The sequence below is a fragment of the Balaenoptera physalus genome, assembly GCF_965194825.1.
Source record: "Balaenoptera physalus genome assembly, chromosome: 17".
NCBI classification, from domain to species: Eukaryota; Metazoa; Chordata; class Mammalia; order Artiodactyla; family Balaenopteridae; genus Balaenoptera; species Balaenoptera physalus.
Genome location: NC_138895.1, coordinates 81392190 through 81419281, shown reverse-complemented (window position 1 = coordinate 81419281; position 27092 = coordinate 81392190). Strand labels below are relative to the sequence as shown.

The following is a 27092-nucleotide window of genomic DNA, read 5'->3' as shown; positions in this document are numbered from 1 at the left end:
GATATAAACGATCTACAGCTACACATACCAGCATAGATACTCCTCAAAATAAAGTTCTGATATGTCTGAAGTATTTTATAATTTGGCATCTATCTATCTATCGAGGTAGATGTGGGGTGGGTGATTCTGTTGTCTTGGGAAAGGTATCCCAGGATAGGCAGAGTTGGCAGCGGGCTAATGGTAATTTATTTTCCGTTTCTTCACCTAGGGTGAAACGGGTCCAGCAGGCCCCCCGGGATTACCTGGAACTGTAAGTTACTCTGCTTCTAACCCTTTCTCCTTCTGCACACATACCACTTAGTTATAAATATCTTTTTAAGGGAGTTTGTCAATAACCAGACCTATCCCTAGGTCCTGTAATCCAAAAATGCATAAGCTTCACTAGGAACCACCTTGTGCTTATTGATTTATTTTACTCAGCAAGCACAGTCACTGTTTATTAGAACACCGGCTAGACACTGAGCATCCGTGCCCACCTCTTGCCTGTGGGGAAACAGAGGTCCAGAGACAAGAAGCAGTGTGTCCAGGGTAAGACTACAGCACAGATATACAGCCGTGACTCATGCCTCCACCCTTCGCATGTCTGAGGGTGGGCGTTGTGAGTTCGGGATGAGTAGTGAGTAACAGCGTGGGCTTTGGAGCCAGAAAAAAAGTGGGTTTGAATGCTGGCTGTGCCATTCACCAGCACTGCAGTCTTAGACACGTTATTTAATGTCAAAAAGACTTGATCTTCTCAGCTGTTAAGAAAAAATGTTATACCTAGCTATCTTGTACGTTTGTAGTGAAAATTAACTGAAATAATACAAGGTACATTGCACAGTTTCTGGTACATAATAAATACTAAATAAAAAAAAAGAAGGCTATATAAATATGCAAATATAGTTTGCATTTTTTTTTTCATGTGAATGTTTCTTCCCAGCCTTGATATTCTGTGCTTTGATCGGATGCTTTCGGGGGAGGTGAACATGGCTCCAGATGCTGGCCATGGCAGGGCGCGTAGGGATTGGCCAGTTAGTAGCTACAGCAGGGGACTGCCTCATATGGAGGGCAGGAGATGAGAGAGCCTGAACTCCCAGAAATCCCATTTGCAGTGTGACAAAGATGCGTCCTCCGTGGTCTTCTGTATGTTACATCATGATGCTACCACCGTTTTCTCCCCACACACACACATGCCCCTCAAAATGAGACGCAGCAAGTATTTCAGAATCAAATTTAGAGTCAGAACTGGCCGTGTAAAATTGTTGTTTAACACTGGTAATATTTAATGTAGGCAGGTTTGCAGGGAATGAGCACTGCCTTTTGGTGGGAGGCATATCGGTAACACTTATTTGAGAGGTTACTTGGTATTAACATATCATAAAGTGTCCGTCTAACCATTAGATTAGAGATTCCATTCCTAGGCATCTAGCCTGAAGAATTATTTGCATTGTGTGTATTTAAAAAATCACGTACAAGGATTTACATTGTGGTGTTGCTTATAATGAAAAATTACAGGCAACCTACATGACCAGAAGCAGAGAATTAACTAAACCACGGAATATGTGTATCATGGAATCCTACTTCATAAAAATTAAACACACACACATGCACTACGCATATGGCTTTAAAAAGATGCCCATATTCAAGAAAAGTTAGGTAGAAAAACTAATTTATGAATTACAGCGTGTGTGAAGGCTAACACGGACTCCGCAGCCCACCTACGTGATGTCCGGCATTCACTGGCTGTGTGAACTTCATTAAGATGTTTCTTTCTCTGTCCTTCAATCTTCTTACGTATAAAAGCAGGGCAAAAACAGATAAAACTGCTTCTTTTACTGTGAGGAATATATGAGTTAATACATATCAACAACCATAAATAACAATGCTTGCTGTTCTTATTTGTATAACTCTCATGCAAAGTTATGCATTCCTATACGTTCATAATTGCAATTGGAAATAGATACAAATGGGTCTAAAATATGCTAAACTGAAAAACAGTGGTTTTTTTGGGGGACGAGACTGGGATTTGGAGACATGGAGGGCACGGTGTAGGAAATCTCCTTTTTTTCCTTCCTTGTTGAATTCATTGCATTTTTGGACTAGCGTCCACGATGTCCTTTTGTCCACTCACTTATATTTGAGCACCTGCTGTGAGCCAGACGTTGGCAGAGTTTGGCTGCTGTGGAGCGTAAACTGCCTCGTCAGGGAGATAAACTCTAGTCACATGGTGGCCCAGACACACAGATCCTGCAGATCGTAGTAAATGCTGTCAAGGCAAAGAGCAGGGTGCATAGCAAGGGGGCCTCATTTATATTTGAGTGGTGGAGGGGGAGGGAGATCTTTGAAGACAGGACGTTCAAACACGAGCTCTGAAGGGTGGGCTTGGTCAGTCAGGTAAAGGAGGAGGGAAGCGCCTTCCAGGCCGGGGCAGCAGCGGGTGCGGCGGCTTTGAGATGGGAGAAAGCAGGCCGCCTGGGAAGTATTCATGCAACGCAGAGGGACGGCCATGCGGGGGCCAGTCCGTGGGGTCCTCAGCTTCTGGGACAGAGAGTTTGCATCAGCTGGGCTCCCTGGGCCCAGAGCCGCGTCCCGCAGCCTGGCTTCCTTGTCGCCTGCGTCACTGCCAGTAGCCGCTGGTGGTGAGGAGCGGAGTCTGCCGGAGGGACCCAGCGGTCCAGGCACGGCTCTGATTACTCGCATGGATTCTTCCGTTTCGGCCCCGCCGTACCCTGAGAGGAGAACGTGTCAGCCCATTTCACCGATGAGAGCAGAGAGGCTGGCGGGTGTCCGAGGTCACACAGTTTAAGGTGGAGGTGACAGGCTTTGAGCTCAGGCTGCGGGACTCCAGCGCGCCCACAGCTAACCACTGTGCTTTCCGGACTTAATACCCGCTCGGGGACTTGAAAGGAGCGTGGGATCCTAACTGTCAAAACTAGTCATCGTCATGGTTAAAGGAGCCCTCGGGGCTGTATTCTCTTGCTCGGTGAATCTGTCAGAGGCAGGTTGTTAACGTCGATGCACGTCCTTGTCATTTCTGTGGTTTCCTTGTCAGACGTCCCTGTTCACACCGCACCCAGGGATGCCAGTAAGTGGCAGCGACCCCTCGGTGCTGCACGGTGTCCCCCAGCCTGGCTCGCGATGTCCCGGGGGCTCTGGGAGCTGGGCCCGGGCTGTGTCCTAACTCTCAGCCCCTGCGTCCCGGTTGCTGCCAGGCATCTGGGCTTCCCGACCTTGTCCTGGCAGCCAGTGGGGACAGACCCTGCGAGGAACCAGCTCCAGGGTCGGACAGGAGGTTCCAGGGGCCTGGAGGCTGCCTGCCAGTAGCCAAGGGCGAAGGCCAGCCCCCTCTTTGGGTAAAGTTACCTCCTCACTACACAGGGAGTGGCCGGTGGTTCTGAGCAGGACAGAGTCATGTGGGCTGGCAGAAGACCAAAGGGCAGAGCAGGCAGTTCAGTGGGTGTCCGCAGTGAGGGGCCCCGGGCCTGGAGGGCCTCGAAGGGACAGGTTGAGAGGGGGCAGTTCGGAGGGCAGAGGGGACCCGGCCTGCGTGGAGGTGTGGCTGGGGGAGGGACAGCTTGTGGCTTCTTGTGAAGATGGAAACACTTGACCGAAAAGGATGCTCGCCGTGGCCGCAGCCTCCAGGAACCTTTCCCTCCTCTTTCCACGAGCAGCCCCCGTGGAAATAAGCGTGTTCAGGGTCTCTTCCTGCCCTGAGGTCAGCAAACGGCCTCCTCTGGTTGCTTTGCTCTCAGGGACGTGGTTCTCCCGCTGTTAGGACTTGAGCCGCTGCACCGCGCGCGGCGGCGGAGGGGTTTGTGTGGAGGACCCACCTCCCTGTTTCCGCTCTGAAGTAGCTGTGACTTAAGAAGCTCAAAAGGACCCTGTATCTGATGGAAAAGAACAGAGGAGAGAGAGAGAGGCTGAGTCGGCGCCGGAATCATTGCGGAAGGAGGAGGAGGATTTTGAGCTGCTTTGGAGGAGGAACGGGGAGGAAGCGAGGGCGGGAGGGCTGTCACAGGGCAGTGCGGGCTGCAGAAGTGCTGGGAGACGCGGGGGAAGAGCAGGCTGGGCCTCCGCCTGGGTCCTCTCCTCTCTCAAAGGAAGGGCTCGAGCCTCAAACGCGGCAGGTGCAATGCAGGCATCGCTGTGACCATCCCTGTGCCCAGGGATGGCCGGTGGCTCAGAGGAGTGAAGCACCTTGCAAAGGGCCTTCCTGGACTTAGCAATTGAGACTTGGTGGTCAGCCATGAGGCCCTGGCCGAGCCCCACCGTCTTCCTCTTCCAGGACCACATCCACCTACCCGATACCTCTGGGTCTCCCTCCCTCACGCCCACCCTGAGTCCCCAAATCTTGAGGCAGAACTGCACATCCAGCCTCTGCTTAAAGGAACTGCTCCATAAAAGATGATTTCCAAGGTGCTCCCATGGGAAGGGACTGAGAGAGAGCCAGAGGTCTGCCCAGCCTCCTCTTTGAATCCCAGTGGTGCCACCTTCCTGCAGGGTCTGAGCTGTGCAGAAACCAGGAAGTCACTTTCAGATGCAAAGCAAGGAATCTGTGTCCATGAAAAAAAAAAAAAAAAGATTCATTGTGTATTGTTGCATGAATCCCTCTGGGGCTGCCTCATTGCCATGGTAACCGTGTTGTATTGATGGTTTTGAAAGATGTTCTTCTGTTTGATTTCTCCTTGCTCTCAGCTGTGTGCACATGGGGAGGGGCCGCGAAATTCGGAGGGGCGGCAGAGTTTGCAGCGTGATTAAGAAGGGGAATAAAGAGGGGGAGGAGGGCTGGAAGGAAAGCCCCTCTTCCTTCTGCTCCAGGATTGAGAAACCTTCTGGGGATGTCAGGGACCCCAGCTGGGGAGGCCTCGAGGTAACGTGGTGATGGCAGTTTGTGGAGAACAGAGCAGGGGCTGTTAGATGGTGAGCAGGTCTGGAGATGTCAGAGAGGAGAAGGGAACCCATTCCTTAGCTGGAGGAGGGAGGGCCAGGCAGCCTCAGGCTTGGAGACATTGCCGTTAAGAACTTAAGTGAGGCTTTGTAACTGGTTTAGAAGCAGCCGCCTCCGGAAGGCAGCCTGACTCCACCCCCTCAGCCTGCAAAGGATTCCCAGACGCCCAGCCAGTGCCCTGCGTTTGCTGAGCCCAGAGAGGGGATTTGGTTTGGCTGACATCACCAAGGGGGCATTTGGGGGAAAACGACGCTCCTACATTCAGCATTCAGCAGCTATTGATGGGCACCTGGTGTGCACCCCTGCAGTGAAGACTCTGCCTCCTGGCTCTCAGGCCCGGGGTAGAAATGCCTTGAGCATCTTGCCTGTGAGTCCCCAGGGTCTCTCTGTCCTGGCCTGACCACTCCCGGTTCCTGAGCCCGCTTCCTGCCACCCACTGTTCCTTCCCCCAGCTGGCAGAAAGCGTGTGCAGACTCCTTCCCTGTGCGTCACCCGAATCCATCCCGTAAGCCCTTTCATCTTTGCAGATTGTATCTCCAGTGACCTGTGGACCAGACAAAAGAATTTTGCAAATCCCCCAGCCCCCCACGGGAAATTTTCTAGGAGGAAACCATGCTAGAAATAAGGGTACTGTTGTCCAGTGACTGGAGCCAGAGTGCATTTTTCTGAGCTGGTGGGAAATGGAGATTCTGGAAGGAATGAGCTTGCATCTGTTGAAAACCTCGTTGCAAGAGCAACCTCATTTAATCCAGGCTCTCCGAGGTGTACTGTGCCGATTCCACTCAACAGCTGATGCAGAGGGAGTGGCGCCCCCAGCCCAGGGCCGTGCAGACACTAACTCGGGGATCAGTGATGAGCCTGGGGGAGGGCAGGCAGGAGCCTCGGGGGCACGGTCTCCAAAATCTGCCCACGCGTGAGTAGAAAGCAGCGTGGCACCTGCAAAGGGCAGTTGCTGGCTGTGCTGACTTCTCCTCCAACGAAAGGGGCGTGTGCAGGACAGGCAGGTCAGTGCGGTCTGACCTGAGGGTGGGCTGAGCGTGTCTGCTGTACTCTGCTTCTCCACCGACAGGGAGGACAAGGGCCCAAAGGAGAGAAGGGCAATCCCGGCGCGCCTGGGGAAGCGGTGAGTGCCCTGGGCTCTGCGCCCTGCGCCCTTGCCCCTCGCCCCTCGCCCCTCACTCTGGGCGGCTGGTTAGACGGGACGTCTGAGGGCTGAGCGGCTGCAGCTCTGGACTGCGCACAGGAGCCCCCTGAACTGAATGTGGCCCCTTCCTCCTCCCTTAGGGGTCCAAGGACACCCCCTCCGTGGATCTCAAATTATGCCCATTGCACATGCCCACACCTCCCCCATCTGCCCGGAGCAGGGGTGTGACCTAGTCCCTTGATAGGTTGTTTCATTTCAGGGATCACAGGGTCATCCTGGAGAACTGGGGCCTCGGGGACCCATCGGACCACCGGTAAGAAAGCTGTCTGTCCACCTGTTGGCTCCTAGACCCGAAAGCCCCGCCAGCGCCTCCGTCCCTCGCTGGCCCCTCTCACCTGGCATTCCGGCAGTGTCCACCAGGGGGCACTGCCACAGTGCCCTGGGGCAGAGAGGACCTCACAAAGCGCCCCAAAATGCAGCCTCCGGGGGTGGGCCCCGCCTCTGGGGCCCAGGATGTCGCTGCTCTGTGGCTGAAGTGTCGGTGTCAGTGAGCTGGGCTCCCGCCACGCTCTCCCTCCCCGACTCTGTGCAGCCGGCAGCCCTGCTCGGGACCAGGGGTCCCCGAGGCTTTTCAGCTGCGGAGGTCCCCTCCTCCCTCCCAGCCCCGATTGGCGGCTCCAGTTTACATGACACCTGTTGTGTTGTAGCATTTTGATCGCATTTCCCTCAGTTTCGGCTTCTTAACTGGCTCTCTGTTGGGCAGTTGTCTGTGTTCTCTGAGAGTTCCGTGGGAGCGGCCTGTCTGGGCTCAGATGCCACGGGCCGCGGCTGGCTGTGTGCCCTGGGCTGGCCTGTCCCTCTGAACGTTGTTCGCGTCAAGATAAAGGGTGGGTGCTGCTGTCCCGGGGTGGTGAGGACGGGGTACGATGGCGGAGGCCAGGAGCTGCGATCTCTGCACCTTTAGACCCGCTCCCGGTCCTTCAGTTCAGATCACCTAATTCTGAGGACAAAGGTGCCCTGACATCCCCGCATGGGGCCGAGGACGGCGTTGCCTGTGGCTTCTCACCTCCCCGTTTTGTTTCCCATGCAGGGTGCCAAGGGGCAGGAAGGCGCGCAGGGGCCGCCCGGAGCAGCTGGGAGCCCTGTGAGTCCTCCCGGGCCCCATAGGAGGGGGTCTGGGCGGGCTCCCAGCTCTCGGCAGAGTGTGGGGAGGGGGCCGGGAAAGCGCCGTCCACGCTGCGGGGCTGGCCGGGGCTGGAGCCGCTTGAGCAGCCAGGACTGGAGACGTGCCGGCCTCTGCCACGTCCCCAGCATCCCAGGGCTTCGTCCACGTGCCAGCCCCGACAGGACTCTCCTTCTGCACACACATGGGTGGCGCACACATGGACACACGCAGACGAGTTTGTCACTCTGAGAAGCACACCCACGTGCACATCCACATCCACACGTTTGGAAAGCGAGATGCACACGCACCGCGATGCGCACACACGTATGCACACCCATATAAGGCCGTGCACACGTGTAAATGCAGCTCCAGCAGCTCCAGGAAGACAAGCACACGTGTACCCTCACGCGCTCGCTGCTCCTGACTCGCCTCCCTCAGGCCCAGAATCTCCGTGGGTCGGCACTCGTGGCCCTGAGCTCTGACCAGCGTTGTGTCTACCGGAGCGGAGCCCCGAGCCCAGGCTTCTCCGGGGAGCTGGCGGGACGCAGGACGAGGCTGAGTCCCGCGGGGACTCCCAGGAGAGGCGGTGGCCTCAGAGCAGCAGCAGTGCCAGGCAGGCAGGACCGCAGGCCCCACGTGCCCGGCTGTAGTCTGCTCGCCCAGCCCGCCGCGCGTGTGACTTAGCGGGAACGGGGTCGGCCCCGTACTGGCGGCGTGGATGTCGCAGAGACGGGGCTCGCGGTCAGTCCTCCTTGCTCCTGGAGGGAGACCCGGCCCGAGCGCAGCCTGGGGGGAGGGAGGCCGAGTGTCGGGGCGCGGGCGGCAGAAGGAGCGTGGGGAGGCTCCAGTACTGGGAGTCCCCGGGTCCCCGTCTCCCGGGTGGTGCCCCGGCTGGAGTGTCCTCACCCACCTCTCCCGCCATGCACTCGTCCAGCCTTCGGTGTTCAAATCCACTTCCTCCGGGAAACATGCCTGATTGGCCAGTCAGATCCAACACCGGCACACACACGCACGCACACACACACGCAGGCTTCCCCCCTCGGTGCCCCTGTTCCGTGAACAGCACCGGCCCCTTCAGAGGGAGCCAGACCGAGAGCAGCGTGGCCGAGGCCCGCTCAGGCTTCTGCCACCGTCCGCACCGCGAACTCCCCCTCGGCCCTCCACCAGCGGCCGGTCGCCAAGCCCAGGTCGTCCCTCCTGGCACCTTCTCCAGGGATGCCTCTTCCTGTCCAACCCACGGCTGCCTCACGTGTCCTCTGTCTGGTCCCCGAGGCTTGCTCACGCCCTTACGGTCGGCCTGCGTTACACCAGAGCATGTTTCTCGGCAACGCAGGTCTGAAGAGTTTGTCCCATTTTCGGGGTTCCCTTTCCCCCAGGCTCTGAGGATAGAGGCCAAACCCCACCCGAGACACGTGCATGTTTGGACCTGGCCTTCCTTTCTGCCCGCCCCGCCCCGCCCAGCACACTCCACCTCTGCCGCCTCCGTGCCGTGGTCTCAAGGAAGGTCCTAGGCTGCTTCTGTCCTCCTGTCTCCCACCTCTGTGCCGCAGTCCCACTCATTGGAGGCTTGGCGAGTTGGGGTGCACCCGGACGGGAGGTTCATCTTATCTGTGCAGGGAGTTTCAGGTTACAAACATTTCCAGCAAATCAGGGAGAATTGAGTAGAAGGCAGGTTTGGAGGGAAACTGGGAGAGCTGCTTATAATCAATACCTTGGGCCTTTCTAACCTTCTTCCATCTCTGAATAGGGCACTCCTGGACCTGTAGGTCCCCCTGGTTCCCGTGGCCCCCCAGGAAGTGCGGTGAGTAATTGGGGTGGGGGGAGAGGGCAGGGACACCAACACTGGTTGTGGCTCCACAGTGCCCACCTCCCGAGTTAACTCACTTACCCTCGACGAAACTCGGGCGTAGGCATCCTTACTCCCATTCACAGATGGAAGAACTTGATGTCCTGACAAAGTCACCTAGAAAGTTACCAACCTGAGGTTCTCGGTAACTCGTGAGGTCTCCGGGGTGTGAATGACGCTGTTGTAACTGCAGAAAGCCGTGAGCATCACTGATGTTGGAGTCAGCCTCAGAGTTTGCCTTAGAAGAAACAAAATGAACCTACAGAAGTGGAGGAGGCCCTGACTTTTGGGCTGCCCGGGGTCTGGCCACAGCTTTGCCACTAACCGGCTGTCAGGCCTCTGTGAGGGGCTCCTGGAGGCCTCCGCTTTTTCATCTTCAAGATGGAGAGCGCGGGCTGTGCAGGTTCACCCTTAACCTCCTGCTGCACTTGACTTAGGGAGACAGCCTCCCCCGTGGGGGCCCCATGGGTCTGCTTTAAGGACCCCAGCTTTAAGGTCCAGCTGAACGTTGCTTTCAGCTGCAATGTGTGCAGTGAAACACCCAATGGCATCTAGTCAAGGGTAACAGAGAACTGTTACAGTTACTTGACTAACTGTTACTGTTATAGCTTGAGGCCAGTCCCATTCAGTCACCAACCTTTCTGTTAATAATCATAGCGGTTCAGAGGACAAATGCGGGCATATATGTGTGCCAGGCACTGTTGTAAGTGCTTTACACGAGTTCGCTCATTGACTCCTCGGGACCCTGGGAGGTGGATAGTAGTATTGCCCCCATTTTATGCAGGAGGAGACTGAGGCACAGGGAGACTGAGTCATGTGGTCAGTGGTTGCCATGGATACCGCTGGACCCTTGCCTGTATCATGTCACCCTCTCCACTGCAGTGCCAGCCACAGACTTCCAGGAGCCAACCTTGCATTCCTTTGCCTGAGGGTTTTCTGTGGCTTTTAGAGACCTCGCTGTGCAGCCACATGACACATGGCCAGCAGCACCACCACCAGCAGAAGCGTCCCTGGCTGATGGGTGTATAAATGGCCCAGCTTCTCCACTCCTGGTGGAGTCACTCCGAATGTGTGTCCTGCGTTGGCCCCCAGAGCCCCCAGCAGGACCGAGCTCCTGTTACACGAACGTGTCACTACCTGCCTATCCTCCTCTTTCTCACGTCCCTACTGGTGCCTCCGTGGAGCACCTGCGCCTGAGCCTTGTCTCAAAAAGTCAACCTCTGGGGGACTCTGAAGACACAGCTGGAGCAGGTCAATGATGCCAAGGCTGTGTTCTTAGGTCACCCTCGTCCTCCCCGAGGTCCCCTCTGAGAGCTGCAGCCCAAGGCGGGCAGGGCATCAGGAGACACATGCCTCTCGTGTTCAGGGCTGAGTGACAGACCAGGGGAGGAGCAGCTAAGGCAGGCGGCGGGGGGAGATGGCGGCAAGGAATTTAAGTCAGGGGGGGAATGAGTGGGGACAGAGCGGTAATCATTAACTGAAAGGGGGCTGATCGCCCTTCTCTGGGGGCGGCGGGCCCTCTTGAACTTCACCTTGTCAATAACCCCTCTTTCTTCAGGGCCCCCCGGGCACCAGAGGCCCCCCTGGGAAACATGGGGAGCGCGGTGAGAAGGTAAGATGCAGTGTGATCTCTCTGCACACAGCAGCTGTTCTCAGCTTCTTAAGAAGCAGGGAAGCAGGAACCCGCTCTGCTCAGACCTGGTTTAGGACCCAGGGTCAGAAAGGCTTCTGAACAGAGGGGCGGGAGGAGCCCTGAAGTTGTCTCATTGAACCCTCACGGCGGACCCGTAGAGGAGGTGGATCCCCATTTGACAGAGGTGGGGACCGAGGCTCTGAGAGATTAATTCAGCTCTCCTACATCCCGTAGCTGGTGAGCCACAGAGCTGGTCGGTCTGACTCTAGGTCCATTTTCTCTCAGTTCAGCGCACCAACTTAGCCCTCCCACACCTTTGTGTGCACAGTTAAACCTTCCTGAGTTAGGAGAAAGAGCTTTGTTTATTAGGAAGAAGAGAGACACGGTGTCCCCCCAAAACGCCAACACCCCGGGGGCAGAGAAGGAGGTCCCATGGACGTTCGAGATCCCACGCCACGTTTCCTGACCTCGCGTTTTAGGAAGCATCTCCGAGGTGTACTCCTGGCTTCTGCCGTACTGGGGAGACCAGGGATTCTGCTAAACTGTCGCAGGACAGCACCCCCTTCTCAACACAGATCACCCGCCCCGAATGTCAGCAGCGCCGGAGCTGAGAAGCCCGGACTGCAGGCACCGTCTGGCACCTGCGTGTTCTCGTCTGTAAAATGGAGACGAGCCTACGCTGACCGCAGGCGGTGAGGAGAAGCCGAAGCACTGATGCGGCAGAGCCGGCGAGGAGGGCTGACGGCGCTTCGCTGCGCCGAGCCGACACGTGAGGCTTCTCGTGTCTCAGCGTCTCCCCGGCTCCCGATGCCACCTCCGCAGAGGCCCCGTCCCGGCCCTCCAGTGTCTGAACTTGATGCAAGTCCCTTCACGTCCACTCCGCCTGGGACCTTTGAAAGGAGTGATCGTATTATCTTTTCTATTTTGGCAAAATGTAACAAGGATAAGTAACAAACTTTTACACTTTGGTGGGAAGGCTCGGTTTTAAAATACGTACTTCAGAGAGGAAAATGATTTATTGCAGAGAAAGATGATCCACCCACCTGTGGAAAATATCCTTAAGCGAGGGAAAACAGCCTGGCCCGTCGGGTTTTCCTTGATTACAACACGTCTGAAGGATTAGGCTCTATTCGGGGACATAAGTGGGGCACTGACAACGTAGAAGGAGCTTAGAAGGGGGTTAGAAGAGGTTTCTGAGGACCATTTGAGCAAAGATGAGAAAAGCTGTGAGCTGTTGGCTCATTCAGCCTCAAGGGGGAGCCAAACACTTCTGCTTGTCTGAGCAGAAGCCCGGGCTGAGGTCCAAGACCCAGGGCTGCATTTGGAAGGGGACTTCCCTCCGGTGCTCTGCAAAGTGGTAAAAATCCCGGACAGCAGGATGTGCTTTCTCTCTCTCACTGTCCAGTGGCTGGCCTGAGGCTTGCGGAAGCTGATCCCGCCCTGGGCCTGGAGACAGGTCCTCTCCATCCCTTGCTTTGCCCCTCCTTGGGACATCGTACGTCACCTCACCTCTGCATCAAATGTCGGAGGCAGTCAGATTGCAGCCTAGGCCCGAGAGAGCCTTGCCTGGGAAAGGGAATTCATGCCGCTCATGTGGTTCCCCCTCAGCGTTCCACAGCCGGGGCTGCTTCGGGGCTCCTGGCTTTGTGGTCAGAGAGGGTGAGCAAACTCCAAGCGCAGCTCCCTCATTAGATCCTGGCTGTCTGTCTCTCTCTCTTCCCACTTTGGAGCCCCGGGCTGTGTTCACATCGCTGAAAGTCTGTCATGTGAAGAGGGATTCGATTTCGTCTGTAGAGCTCCAAGGTTGAATGCCAAACATCTGGAAGATTTCAGAGAGGGTTGGCTGAATATAAAGGCACACTATGTAATGGAACTGCCCAATAAAGGGATGAACAGCCTGAGAAGGTGGTGAGCTCCCTGCTCTCAAAGGAGTGCAAACAGAAATGGGAGGACTGCCTGGAAGAGGCACACGTGATGGTTTCCTGCAGTGGGAGAAAAGTTGGACTAGAAGACTACTATCCTACCTATTCCCATGTTCCACGTTGTACAGTTTGATAAGGCCGCTGGAACAGCGTATCACGAACTGGGTGCCTTAAACAGCAGAAACTTAACCGTCTCGCCATTCTCACCATGGCAGGAAGTCCTAAATCAAGGTGTCAGCAGGGTTGGCTCCTGCTGGGGGCTGTGAGGGAAGGATCTCTTCCAGGCCCCTCTCCTTGGATTACTGATGGCTCTTTTCTCCCCGCATCTTCACGTTGACTTCCCTCTCCACATGTCTGTGTCCAAATGTCCCCTTCTCGTGAGGACACCAGTTCGTACTGGATCAGGGTCCGTGCTACCCTAGTATGACTGCATCTTAACTAACTACATCTGCAAAGACTCTATTTCTAAATTGAGGTACTGGGGTTAGGGCTTCAGCATATGAATTTTGGGGGACACATTATACAGCCCGTCTTTCTATGCCCTCAGAAGGGGTGGGCTTTCTGAAGCAGGGCATCACCAGGAAGCCCACCAACCCCCTTCAGGTTGGCTCACCACTGAAAAGCTTACTCTCCGCATGTCACTGATCCTGGACACTGTCCACTTTTCCTTCCAGGGAGCAGTGGGAGAAGAAGGAAGGCCAGGGCCAGGTGGCCCCAGGGGCGATCCTGGTGCCCCTGGGCTCCCGGGGCCGCCCGCAAGAGGGAAAGATGGAGAACCGGTAAGTGTCGGGTCCAGGGTTTCTGTGCCCATGACGATCAGGCTGGAATTAGAAGAGAAAAAAAAAAAGAAAAGGCTCACTGGTCAAGCTTTGCAGCAGCGGAGTCATAGCCAGTGAAAGCAGGTGGGCTGGGGAAGAGGTCTTGGGCGGGGGAAGCGCCTTGCTCCTGCCCACTTCAGGCCAGTGCAGCAGAGTCCCCCGGGGACTGCTGGCCGCGTACCAGGCTCCAGGCCGGACGCTGGGGACACGGAGGTGGGTTCACGCCTGTGCTGTTGAGGTGCTCATGAGACAGCCGGGCAAACATAACCATAGCTCAGGCAATCCTGGAGTGCACATCCTGGAGAAGGGCTTCTTGGTCTGTGTAAGTCTGGGGAAACCTTGCACAGGAAGTGGCATTTGTGCGAAATGTGAAAGTTGAAAGAAATTATTTTTTAGGCAGAACAGCACAGAGAGGGTATTCCAGACAGGTAAACTGTATGTGGAAACGCATGAGGGCGTTGTGTGCATGGGGACTTGCAAACATGTTAGTGTCACGGACATGAAGTGAGATGTATTAGTAAATTTTGCTGCAGTAATGAAGAACCCCGAAATCTCAGTGGCTTTCAGCCCTTAGCACTACACGAGGACGCAGGGACCTTTCCTTTGTACAAGACAGGTCACAATGAGAGTCCCGTCCACCTGTGGCCCCCCACAGCACAGGGTAGATGGGTAAATGCTCACTCATGGTCCCATGGTTATCTTTGTGCCATTCATTTTCCCAGGGACTTCCTGGACCACCTGGGCCACCTGGACCTCCAGGAACTAAGGTAGGTTTATCTAGCGAACTGTGGATGCCATGGGTTGCACTTAGGGGCCAAACAGAATTTAATTGTCAGCATCTCTGGTCACCTCAGTTTACTTGCATGTTCATCACTTTCCACTTAACTAAAGGCTCTGTGACTCTGAACTGTGACATTAACGTAGTTGCCACATAATTGTTGCTTAGTAAATGTTTGCAGTGAAATCAAGTTGCAAAAGATGCTTTCAACCGGCAGAGCAACAGATCTGTCTTGTATTATTAGTTTAGTTGGGGACACAAACGATCCCCAAATTTCAGATGATGAACACAGTAAAAGTGTATTCCTCACTCACAGCGAGCGTGCTGGGGGCCGTGGGGGGTGAGGAGTCCTTGTCCACACAGCCGTCCAGGGACCCACGTTCCTCCAGGCCAGCGCCATCCCTTCCTCTGGGACTTCAGTGTCTTCTCCCAGAGCCTCCGTATGCGGTGGCAAATGAGGGAAGAGACGGTAGAGGATCTTGTGGAAGGATTCTGTGGGCCAGGCCTGGAGGTGATCACTCATTTCCACCAAACTCCTGACAGTACAGGGGAGGGGCGGTTGTCCTCTAGCTGGGCCCTGGGAGGGAAGGCAGACACTTTGGCAAACAGCAGGCGTCTCTTGTTCAGTGCACTTGCAGCCACAGCTCAGAAAAGATGACTTTGCCCATCAGGGAGTGTTCTTAAGAGAACTTTCCTGAGTGATTAGGGAAGTTTTCCTGGAGTTATTTTCACACTGAAGCAGTCGTTCATTGAGTCAAATGCATCAATTAACAATACACTTCTTATTTCATCCATTGCATATCCACTGAGCCTCTGCCGTGTGTCAGACCTGGAGGTGGGCTGTGGGGTGACAGGGATGGTGTCACGTGTTCCCAGCCCTCTAACAGCTCAGGAGCCGGGGGAGAAGCAGACTCACAAGTGCTGGGACAGAGGGAGGCTGAGGCACAAGTGAGCTCAGAGGAGGCTCCCGACCCAGCCTCGTTTGACTGTGGAAGGCTTCTTGGAGGAGGTGATGTTTCTCCTGACTTTAAAGTGCGTGTAGCCACTGGAAGGGAGAGATGAGGAGGGAGTTCTCTGCAGGGTACTAACGTGGGAGAAGGCCATGGGAGCGTGAAATAGAATGTGTTCAGAGTAGAGCGTGTGCTGTAAATGCACCCGCAGCCAATGAGCAGTCATTTGACCAGCTCAAATGCATAAACTTAAGAATGCGTGTGACAGGGCTCGCTTCGGCAGCACATATACTAAAACTGGGATGATACAGAGAAGATTAGTGTGGCCCCTGCGCAAGGATGACACACAAATTCGTGAAGCGTTCCATGTTTTTTGGCTAAGTGATTCTGTAAATAGTTAAATAAAATTTAATAAGTAAGAAATTAAATAAAATACAGTAAAGTTTAGAATTTATGTACAAAAAGAATGTGTGTGACATAGTCAACAATAGACATTAGAATGCTTATTTTTTGCTTTAGTTTAACATATATTCAAAATCACATAAATTAAAGAATTACTGTATAATTATGATATTTTTATCCACTTACCTATGTTTATGAAAACAAAGTTTTAAAAATTCTTTTCATGCGCCTTTGGTGTCATGGCCTAGCATCCCTAGACCCGCCTTCTGAGTCAGCTAGCACTTTCCTAAATGACGTCCCCATCCATCCCAGTCAACTTATTGAAGATATAACACATTGGGAACCCATATATGCTGCTCTTACTGGAAGTTTTATCTCAAGGCCCAGATACCCATTCTTTTTTTTTTTTTCCTTTTATTCTATAGTTGTGTCTTTGGGATCTGAGGAACATAACCACAGAGTATGTTGTATTTATTATATGTAAGAGGCTTGTTTACAGTAATAACCAGGACATGGAATTTGAGGCCTCAGGAATAATTGCGGTGTCTACGTTAAACTTTCTTGCTTCGTGATTTTTCTGCTATTCAGGCAGGTGACCTCTGTAATTGTACTAAGCTTGCACTGATTGAGGTCATAGTAGGCTAATGTGCATTCCCCTAATAGTGAGTTTGTAGTTCATGATCAAAGGGGAAAAAACGAGAGAGTTCTTTGAGTGATCTGAGCAAATATTTGGCAACTCCCCAGTTTCTGAAGAAAAATAAAAGTTGGAAACAACTTTGCCTGAATTTGAGGGCATATAAGGCAGTTCCTTGTGCCTGGAGCAATGGGAGTGTGCGGAAAGGAGCAGGAAGCAGGACCAGACTCTGGACGCCCCGTGAATTAACAGCCAACCGGAGGCGTGTGTCTGAGGTTCCGCCGTGATGCTGTGAGCCCAGCGTCTGACTGGCAGCGCTCCTGTGCTCTCAATTCCCCCCCTAGAGGAGGACCTTCAGGACCTGGAAGAAATTGATTGCCTCTTGGAAGGAAGGCAAGGGCACCGGAAAGGGCACCAGAAATGGGAGATGGGGAAAATGGCTTAAAATGTCCTTTTCTCTGTGGTATTTATGAGGTTGATAAAATCTGTGATATTTATGAGGTTGATAAAATCTGTGATATTTCTGAGGTTGATAAAATCTATCTCCCAGGCAGTTTGGGGAAAAATGATATAATGCAAATAAAAATAGTTGTCTACCTCTGCTTGTCACAGGTACATGCTCTATAGATGTTAGTGACTCTTATCATTAGATTGCCCTGTGGAGTCTGCTTCAGGGTTGCAGCACGAAGGCGGGGGACCTGTAGGCAGGTTGCTGCAGAGAGAGCCCGAGTGGAAGTGGGAGAGGCAGCAGTGAGGAGTAGAGAGGAGGGCTGAGACCCCGGGGCGTGAGGAATGCAGGGCGCCTTGCCCTGGGGCCCGGTTGACCAGCCAGTTTCAACTCCATGGGACCCATGGTAAGTCGCGCTGTCCCTTTGGCCAAACACATCCTTCTGATTCAAATGTGAGATGCGTAAACAGATGACCCTTTCAGTGTTAATATTGTATAATATATGTTTGTAAGTTAGAATGTAGTTTAGAATGAAGGTTTCCCTAGACAGCTGGGAAGGTAAGTTGGAATTCAGAGAGGTCTTTAGTTGTAGAATGGGGGGCCCATGGGGAAGACGAGGAGGGAGGAAGGGGACACAGAGAGAGAGAGAGAGGGAGCAGGGAGTGTTCAGCCCTGTGCCTTGCCCAGGCGCTGTCCCTGGTTCCTGGTGCTGACTGAAAACCCCTGGGGATTTAAGGGTGGGTGCTGTAGTGTATAAGGGTTTTCCTGGGCACCTCCTCCGCCCTTTCTCATTACTTAACAACTGCAGGAAGACTCTTAAAGATGCCTTTCCCTCTCTTGGGTGGACTTATTTCTAGCAAAATGAACAGACTTTGCCTTCATACAGAACTGGGTTAGGATCCCAGCTTAGCTACTTGCAAGATAGATGACTTAAGGGCAAGTGGCTTATTCTTTCAGAGACTCTCTTCCTTTTCTGTATAAAGGAGTAAAGCATCGTTAACCCCCAAAGGGCTCCTGTGCATAAGTGATCTCACAGCACATAGATGTTCAGTAAATGTCATTCTCCTTCCATGACCTCACACATTTCTTCCCTGAACACTGTTGAACTGGCCCAGAATGTTTTGCAGCCAAAAAAGATACTCCAGTCAGTATTACAGATTATAGCTCACATGCCCCTTTTTTCTCAATCAGGAGCCTTCTTGCTTTTGCTGACCGAGCTTTAAGGTCTTCTGCCCTTTCCTTGAAGCTACTTTCTCAAAGTTTCAGTCCATTAAGCTGTGATGTGTAGTTGCTTGGGGTAAATGTTAGCATCACAAAGGGCCATAAACATACCAGGGCCAGGCCTGGCTACCCTGCAGCAGAGGTCAATCAGTGACTCAGATTCTGGGCTGGGCTGGGAGAGGTCTTTCATCATGTTCCCTCCTGGGTAAAAAGTTGATTTTGGTCAAAAGCAAAATTTAGTACCTGACAAAATGTGAGTGATGAGAGATTCATTCATTCGGGCATTCAGGAATTTGCTGTTAAAGGGCTATTCCAGGCCTGGGCATTGTGGATGCGAAAGTGTGTAGATATTGTACCCAACATAGGGTCTGACTCATTTTTTGCACTTTACAAATATTTGTTGGATTAATGGTTAAAGGAATGAATGGATAGTTTTCTTCTTCCTTTAAGACACACAGAGGTCAGAGGGTCAGACAGACAAAATGGGAGAGCAGTGTGTTAAGATTAATGAAGATATATTCAAATATCTTCCAGAAGGCAGAGAGGAGGGCAGGCAGAGGTGGGTTTATGGAAATGGAATGATTGGGCTGAGTCTTAATTGGTGGGTGTTTGGAAGCTTAGAACCTGGATCAAACAACATCCCCACGAGGGGAACAGCTGGTGCAAGAAGCAGGGGTGTGAACAGACAGCATGGAAAAATACAAATTCCACCGTTGGTGTGATTTAGCTTTCAGTGGTTAGGGTTTTGTGCTGCACATGACATAGAGCCTTGGGAAGAAGAGGGAAGCCACGATAAAACAAAGTAATAGGAAGAAGATCTACATTAACCACTTTAAAGAGAAACTGGGGTGCAAAACAACATGGATTTTTCTGACATTTATGTGTGCTTAGTTTATTTTCTGTCTTCTGATTCGGCTGATAAAATATACTTATATATATATATAATACTCGATGTTATATAGTTTCTTACCTTGTAAACGAGTCTACGGAAGATACATGGGAATTTGGTAGAATGTTCTTTTTTTTCCTAATTGATGAGGGTCTTAAGGTGCCAGAGAGGTTATGGGATTTATGCAAAGTCACAGGACCAGATTGACATTGTTCTGTTACGAACGGAGCTTGGGTGCACTTGCCTGATTCGCGGCAAAGCCTATCTACAGACACCGGGTTGCGGTGAAGGAAAGTAGTGTTTGTTGCCGGGCCAAGCAAAGAGGATGGGCGGCTAGTGAGACCTGAACCCCTGATGGCTTTCAGACAAGGGTTTAAAAGCAAAGGTAAGGTGAGGGTCATAGGGTGTGTGATCAGCTTGCGGACATGTTTCTGATTGGCTGGTGGTGAGGTGACAGGGTGATGTTTGGGAATCTCAGGCATCGCCCTTCTGGTTCCAACCAGTCTGGGGTCTACATGCCTGTGGTCAGCACCCTCTAGTGGGTGGGGGTCTTCATTTCTGCAGAACAGCTCGAAGGTACGTGTCAGATTGTTACATATATCCCTTGAGGAGGAACTAGGAGTCCTGAGACTCTGTTTTATTGCTCAGCTATGGTATAGGTTACCATAACTTTTCTTGCTTAACTGCTCTTCCTTTGTGTCTGCTTTCCCTCTCTTGCCTAATTGGTAACTGCTTGAGTCTGCTCTTTGGAACTCGGTGAAGGCCAAAGAAACGAGGACACGACCTGGAGGGGGTTGTACCGGGGAAGGTACGGGGTCCTGTTCAGTTTCAGTCCCGCCTTTTCTTTGATACTCTTCAGTCCTGAGAGGAACAGGGGCAGGGCAAGAACGGGAATAAAGTTTTGGATAGAGAGGTTAGCCATCAACTCACAGGGGAACTAGATTTTAGGGGAGCTCGGTTTCAGTCCTAAGACTGGACTTGTCATCACCTGACGGCCAGTTTGGCCTCTTCTGCCTCATCCTCTCACTGTTACAATGTGCTGGTGAGGGACACGGCACTGATCATATTCATTCTTAGTTCATTACACTTTTCCCATATTTGCCTTATTTCTTGACGTCCTCCCTTCCCCGCCTTCCCCATGCATACAAATCAGATCTCCTGGCAGTCCCAAGCACCTTGTACTTCCCAGAATTAGCCATATCATATTATTCTAAAGAAACAGAATGCACCGTCTGGGGCGCTGAAGAGGATTTCTTGGGGACCGTTTACAGAAGTGAGGGCGGGACAGGAGGATGCCGCGGCTCTCAGGACACGTCGCCACCGTCCACCTGGAGGGAGGAGGGAAAGAGACAGTGTTAGCAGAGTTTAGTGAGAGGTTTGGATTGTGGTTCATCTCTTTTGTGAGAACTTCACAAGCCCTGTTTAGATTTCTCTTCTGAATTTAACACAGAGTATTGAAAATGGGCTCATGATTGAGTCATCTTTGGTCTTGGAGTCTGGACTGCGGTTTGCAATGAATAAACAACCAACATTAGTTGAACGAGTATATAACTTATATACTCATCCAAGGAACAGTCATACTGCAAGAAAAACAAATCATCTTGAAGCGTGACTTTTCTTAAAGGTCCGAAATGTAAAGTTTTCAAATTGAGATGGTGGTTACAGGATAAGCTGATGATTAATAGGATTTTCCTTTAATGCTTAAAAACATAAACCTTAATAAAGCAGTGTTGCCTAGCAACGCCAGGTTCTACCTGAAATAAATGTGCTGCACATTATCTCATCGGCTCTTCGTAATGACCTCCTAAGGCTGTTTCCATTTGTCATACAAGTTAACTCATCCTGGAGATGTTAAGTGGTTTCAACGGGGTCACCCCCCATTTCAGTATCAGGCTTGGCTGCCGTCTGCTGACCTAACAGAGGTGCACAGTCTCTTACACAAAATCCTGGGGGCACTGTGTGCTTTGGATTGAATTTATTTTGGAATTTAGAAAGGTAATAATTTGCAAGCAACATATGTTGCATTTACTGTGGTGTGTGGGGCAGCTTTCCTCATCAGACTCATTAATATTGATGTAACAGAAGTGTGTGAGCATCCATGCAAAACGAGATGTCTAAAGCCTGTAAATAGCCTGTGTCAGTACAAGTCAGCTTTGGCTGCCATCTGAGTTAGGATAAGCGCTTGTCTTCAGAGGTGGAGCATTTTGAAATTATGCAGAAGAAGGCATGACTGTCTTAGCGTCCTTCTACGGAAAGTGGCCAGCAGAACTTCTTCCCTCTTCTTCTTTCCTTCCCCTTCGACTCTTCCGATCCGCGTCCAGAATGACAGGCACCTGAGAACAGCAGCGACCACGGCAGCTAACGTGCACTGACTGCTGTACCAGGCACCCTGCAGGCACGATCTCCTGATAGGCACGGCATCTGCAGGCCTGGCAGCTCCCGCTATTACCTGCCCTTCGTAAATGAAGGACTAAAGCTCAGGAAACGTGTCGCCCTCTTAAGCAAGCAGTGACTAAGTGCTGAAGGCAGAACTTAAACATACACTATATTAACCACCGTGCATGAAGGCAAAGGTTATATCTCAGTCATTCTCCCCGCTCCCACCCCCTGGAAAAGTGACCCACAAAATGTAGGTAGTTGGCAAATTATTGGTGAAATGATGGATTAATGTATTGGTGATGTGGGGATTAAGCTGAAATGTGGGTACATGGTCATGTGTCCAGGATGGGGGCAAGGTGAAGTCTGGAGAAAGCACCGTAAAACTTGGAATTGTGGTCACGTTGTGGTGGGGGGGTGTCATATTGTTACAATCACATCTGGAGCCATGGTCAGGGTTGGGGCATGGTCAGCCCTGAAAGGGGCATGGTCACGGTCAGTGGCTGTGGTCCACGTGTGTTGGACTGGGTGGGATGATGGCAGCTTGGATGAACTTCGGGGGGCACTCGGAATCCGGGTTGGGGCACAAGTGCTGGCTGGAGAGTGTGATCGGACAGTGGGAGGAGCATAATTCCCCTGCACCCTGGCTCTCTCTGGCCCAGAGCTGACCTCTTGACCTTGTGTTTTCTCTTTCCAGGGGGACCGTGGTGCACCTGGGATCCCCGGCCCTCCTGGCAACCACGGAGACCCGGGCGTTGGGGTCACTGGCCCTCCTGTGAGTCCTCATCCACCCAGCACACCCCTGCTCCCTGGCACGCAGCCGGCCCCTGCTGGCTCCCAGGGGACTGTGCGGCTCAGGCCCTGCAGCAGGGACACGCCTTTCCCGGCTAACCTGGTAGTGGCTCGTGGACGCCTGGGCCAGCCAGGCTGTAGGTCTGTCCGCCGTGACTGACACTGTTTCTAACACTTGGTGTATTTCTTATAGGAATAAGGCTTTTCTGGGGAGACCAAGACTTGTCTCATTCAAAGAGGAGTGAGAGAACAAAACTCACTAAAAAATAAAAAGGAAAAAAAAGTGCTCACTGGCCAAACTTTGCAAAAACTGAGGTATAGCCAGTGAACGTGAATCGGTTGGGAAAAGGGTGTGATGTGGGAGAAACAGCATGCTTTCATGTATTTCAGGAAAAATGGGTTCATTACCCCTCTTCCTCCAATTAACATACAGGTGAGAACGTAAGTGGAATCAAGAAGGTTTTTATCTCCAAAATAAAATCTAGGAAGTGGTCTTTGGATTGGTGGTTTTGGTGAATCATTCGCATCAGTCTCCGGGTGTGAGCTGGCAGGCTCCCTGGAGGTGGTAACTGTAAGAGCTGTGAAACCTTAGAGCTGTGAGAGCTCATGAGGATCCGTGACCCCCAGGCCCCATCCAAGTTGGGGATTGCTGTGAGCGTCTTCAGCCGGCACACCCTGGAGACCTCCAGAAGTAGAAGACGCTTCTTTCAAAGCTAGTACATGTGGATTTGATACTTGGACAGTTATTTCTGTAGAGAATAGACATTTTTTAGGAATTTCTTTCCAGAGAGTATAAGATTATGGTTGTCTGTATCTTCTACCGTTGCTTCTAATTCTTCCCTTTGTACCACAAAGAGCCCACCTCCTCCCTCCATCCGCACCCCTTTTACTGAATGATGACTTTCAGAACTTAAGACCAGTTTTCAATCCTGGGGTTTTATCTTCTGTTTAGTCCCTTCTTTGCTAAAGACACAGTACCTTATTCATGCGCCTTAAAATTGCATTTACTGGTGTTCTTTTGGGGTTTTTTTGTTTTTTTTTAATTAATTAATTAATTTATTTTTATTTTTGGCTGTGTTGGGTCTTCGTTTCTGTGCGAGGGCTTTCTCTAGTTGCAGCAAGCGGGGGCCACTTTTCATTGCGGTGCGCGGGCCTCTTCACTATCGCGGCCTCTTTTGTTGCGGAGCACAAGCTCCAGACGCGCAGGCTCAGTAGTTGTGGCTCACGGGCCCAGTTGCTCCGTGGCCTGTGGGATCTTCCCAGACCAGGGCTCGAACCCGTGTCCCCGGCATTGGCAGGCAGATTCTCAACCACTGCGCCACCAGGGAAGCCCCCATTTACTGGTTTTTTGGCAGCCATGTTGTCTTCGTCTGTTTGGGCTGCTGTAACAAAAATTCCTTAGACTGGGTGGCTTAAAAACAACAGAAATTTACTTTTCACAGTACTAGAGGCTAAGAAGTCCAAGATCAAGGTGCTGGCAGATTCAGTGTCTGGTGAGGGCCTGCTTTCTGGTTCATAGATGGCTATTTTTGGTATGTCCTCATGTGGTGGGTGGAAGGGGTCAGGGGGCTTTCTGAGGTTTCTTTAGAAAGACTAATTCCATTCATAAGGGCTTCACCCTCATGACCTAATCACCCCAAACGCCTATTTCCAAATACCATCGCATTGGGGGTTAAGGTTTCTATGTATGAATTTTGGGGAGACACAAACATGCAGTCTGTAGCACTTGTCTTACTGTTACTTAAAGGAAGCTCCAATACCCAGCGGTTTTCAGACACTGTTGCTAAGCCTCTTAATATCCAAACTGCCCATGTATCATTGTGGATATTATTGTTATCATTATTATCTTAACCCAGAAGCACAGTCTAACTTCACCCCCATTAAATGTAATCTGAATATAAACTGGAGCAGTACATGACCCAGTCTCTGCTTGGTTTTGCATTCAAGAAATAAAGTAATCCCATTCATTCCTCATTTGTCTCTCAAAGAATTTGAGAGGAAATCCAGTGTATTACCCACAATACCACTTTTAAATTAAAACCCCCTTTTCTCCCCCCGGTGGTGCTCTTACACCCCAGGGCTGGTCTTGGGCCTCTCACTTTGTCCCTGAAATTCCCCGGGGCACTCTCTGCTCTGACCACCCCCCTCCCAAGTGTGCCTCGTACCAGAAATGACCACCTCACTTCCACTCCACCCCCCAGCAACAGGGCTACCTTCAAGGTGGTAGGAAGACCAATGGCCTTGTGTCTTCCTAAAGGTCCCCGGAAACCAGGGAGAAGGCAGGTGGTATCCTCTTGGAAATGTCCAGTTTTAGTCTGTTTTTCTTAGAAGAGATTCTCCGCTAAAATTTCTGATGAACAAAACCCTCTATTACATCAGTTTTATCTTTTGTCTTTGGCTATTTTTTTTCATCTGCTGGTGACCAGAAGGAACAACATGGCAAAAGATGTATTGAAGAAACATAGCAGTTCAGGCTTTCTTATTTCTGCAATCCTGCTTTTCACAGGGCCTGCTGTGTTAAGAGTTAGGATTCTGAATCATGCAGGAATTAGCCCCTTCGGAGAGAAACGGACTGAAAGAGGAACTGCAGGGCTGTAACCTGGGTGGTTCCTCCGTCATTTCACGGGTCTCTCCATGCCCCGTCCACTCCCCAGGGTTCATCATATCAAGCCCTTAATCAGAAAGCCAGGCAGCAGAGGCGGGCACTCTTCGCCCCACCTCCCGCTTCAGAGCCATGAAATCACCCAGGAACTCGTTACTACCCAAGTGATTCCACCTGAAAAGTAATTGGCTGCTTCCAGCCAAGAGGCCGAAAATCAACTATTCAGTGCCCTCCCTCCACTTGACTTATTAAAAGCTTCCGTGGTGGGTGAAACGTTACTGAATTTTCATAAATGCTGTCTTCGGCTGACGCTCCTTCCTGATGGCCTGGCTGTCTGTGATGAGGGTTCAGGGCTGTGTTGAGAGCGGGTGAGCGGAGAGGGTGGAGAAGGGGTGCTGACAGGCTGCGAGTTCACCCCTCACACGCCTGTGCTTTACAGGAGCCCTGCCGCTGGCCGAGTGGTCCATGTCTGGTCCTGGGCTGAGTCCAGAAGCGGCCACATCCTCAGCCCTTGAGTCCCGTGAAAGCTGGTTTATCCCTTGGTGAAGGCTGGGATCCTGCAGAAGCATCTCCTGAGAGCAGGATTCAAGGGCAAGGAGTTTATTTGGGAAACTGTCTCGGAAATCACCCCTTAGGGAGTGGCAGCCTCCACTGACAAGCCCTCGGAGGCCATGGGGTACGGGGTGTTTGCAGACCGACTCCTGTTGGGCCCTGGTGGAAGGCTGCTCCCGGGGGGGCTGCCCTGCCCTCGGGCCGAGCATCCCCGTATGGCTACAGACGCACCCGGGGCAGGCACCTGCAGCGAGGAGCGGCCAGGTGGGTGCGTGCCCAGGGGGCTTGGAGAGGGGCCCTGAAGGTGCCTGCTTCGTCAGTGCTTTCCAGGTAATCCGTCTGAGGCTCAGGAGGTGAGGTGACTTGGCCAATATCACGCAGCTAGGCCGGGGCCAGGGCCAGGGTGCAGATCACTGCCACATCCTCCAAAGCCATTTCTCTTCCTCGGCTTCAGCTCTCCTGTGGCTTTGGCAGGGTGGGCAAGGTTGTTCGCTTCCATTACGTGCTCACGTGAAGGCTGGATTCCTCTCGTCCTTCCTTCCGTGGCACTGAGCTCCAAGGCCTTTGGCGTCCAGGAGCAGCACCAGGCTCCGGTGGGAGGCCCTTTACGTGCACTACCCTCCTCAGTCTTTGTAGTGGTTCTGGGAGCCTGAACTATGATTGTTCCCAGCTTACAGATGAGGAAACTGAGGCTTAGAGAGCTTCAGACAGTGTGCCTGGCTCACCGGGCTGATGAAAGGCAAGCCCAGCACCTAGCCTGGTACCCATGAGCCCTTCAGATAAAAGATGATGGAGAATAAAATGTGCTGTGTTTTCAAATAGATATCTGTGGGAGGAGGGAGGGAGAGGGGATCAAATTTCAAATTTATATAAATATAAATGGCAGTATTTTAATTGATGAGACAAGGTTTATTGTTTGGTCTCAGAACTTCCCACCGTCTGGACTTTGCTCATAGAACAGTTTAGCACTGCTCCATCCCTGTGTTTCCTATACACCCGTACTTGGGCGTCAAGGCTGGAGCAGATTCAGGTTTGATCTTTCTGGCAAGACTTCACAGGTGGTGTGTGCTGCCATCAGGAGGCATGTGATGCCCAGTGGTGTCTTGCTGTGACATTCACACCCTTTGATAGCCAAGGTGTAGATCAGTTAGCACATCAGGGCTTGCAAATTGGTGCTATTCTGGTTCAGTCAGTCCTTTTTTATGTGTTAGCTAGAATACTTCTGTATGGAGAGATGTTCCCTCATTTACAATTCGGATACCCGGTGGAAGAGCTCACATGGAAGGCAGGATATAAATGCTTTCCCTTTAATCATTTTCAAATACAACTTGGTTCCCTAGCACCTTGCAGAGATGATCAATGAGGTGTTTTTGTTTTTTATCAATAATTTTGAACCCATGGATTTAAACACATTTGACTTGTTTTAATGTATTGCAGTTATTCCTTTCGCTGTTCAAATGGTCTTATTTTATGCAAATAGGAGACTATTCAAGTTGACCCTGCAGTCTTTGGTAGTTTCCTTGCTCTTTGGAATGACAGGATGTTCCAGATTTGTACATACTCCTTACCCAGATCTGGGGTCAGTCATTTCTCCAAGGAGCTGGAGTTTCTTTTAGTGGAAAAATGGTGTCAAAGGCCAAAATATGTATTTTGGGTAAAGTGACTCTTAAACAAACCCATCAGAGGGCATAATCTCGGAAAAGAGGGTCATTGTTGAACACGTTTAGGCTTCAGATTTAGGAATGACATTGGGAAGTCATGATACAATCCCTCCTCCACAACACGCTTTTCTGTTTCTTAAAAGTATACTAGCGGGCTTCCCTGGTGGCGCAGTGGTTGAGAATCTGCCTGCCAATGCAGGGGACACGGGTTCGAGCCCTGGTCTGGGAAGATCCCACATGCCGTGGAGCAATTAGGCCCGTGAGCCACAATTACTGAGCCTGCGTGTCTGGAGCTTGTGCTCCGCAACAGGAGAGGCCGCAATAATGAGAGG

The 27092-nt window shown here is 51.8% G+C and overlaps 1 protein-coding gene across 1 annotated transcript in view; it reads left to right on the top strand.

Annotated features, from left to right (window-relative positions):
• COL22A1 (collagen type XXII alpha 1 chain) overlaps positions 1-27092 on the top strand; it is a 243258-nt gene that overhangs the window by 148051 nt on the left and 68115 nt on the right. Inside the window, exons 30-38 of the mRNA XM_082433767.1 lie at positions 209-250; positions 5997-6050; positions 6331-6384; positions 7162-7215; positions 8984-9037; positions 10641-10694; positions 13312-13416; positions 14178-14222; positions 21851-21928. Coding sequence (XP_082289893.1) covers positions 209-250; positions 5997-6050; positions 6331-6384; positions 7162-7215; positions 8984-9037; positions 10641-10694; positions 13312-13416; positions 14178-14222; positions 21851-21928 — 540 coding nt within the window. The remainder of the gene's footprint in view (positions 1-208; positions 251-5996; positions 6051-6330; positions 6385-7161; positions 7216-8983; positions 9038-10640; positions 10695-13311; positions 13417-14177; positions 14223-21850; positions 21929-27092) is intronic.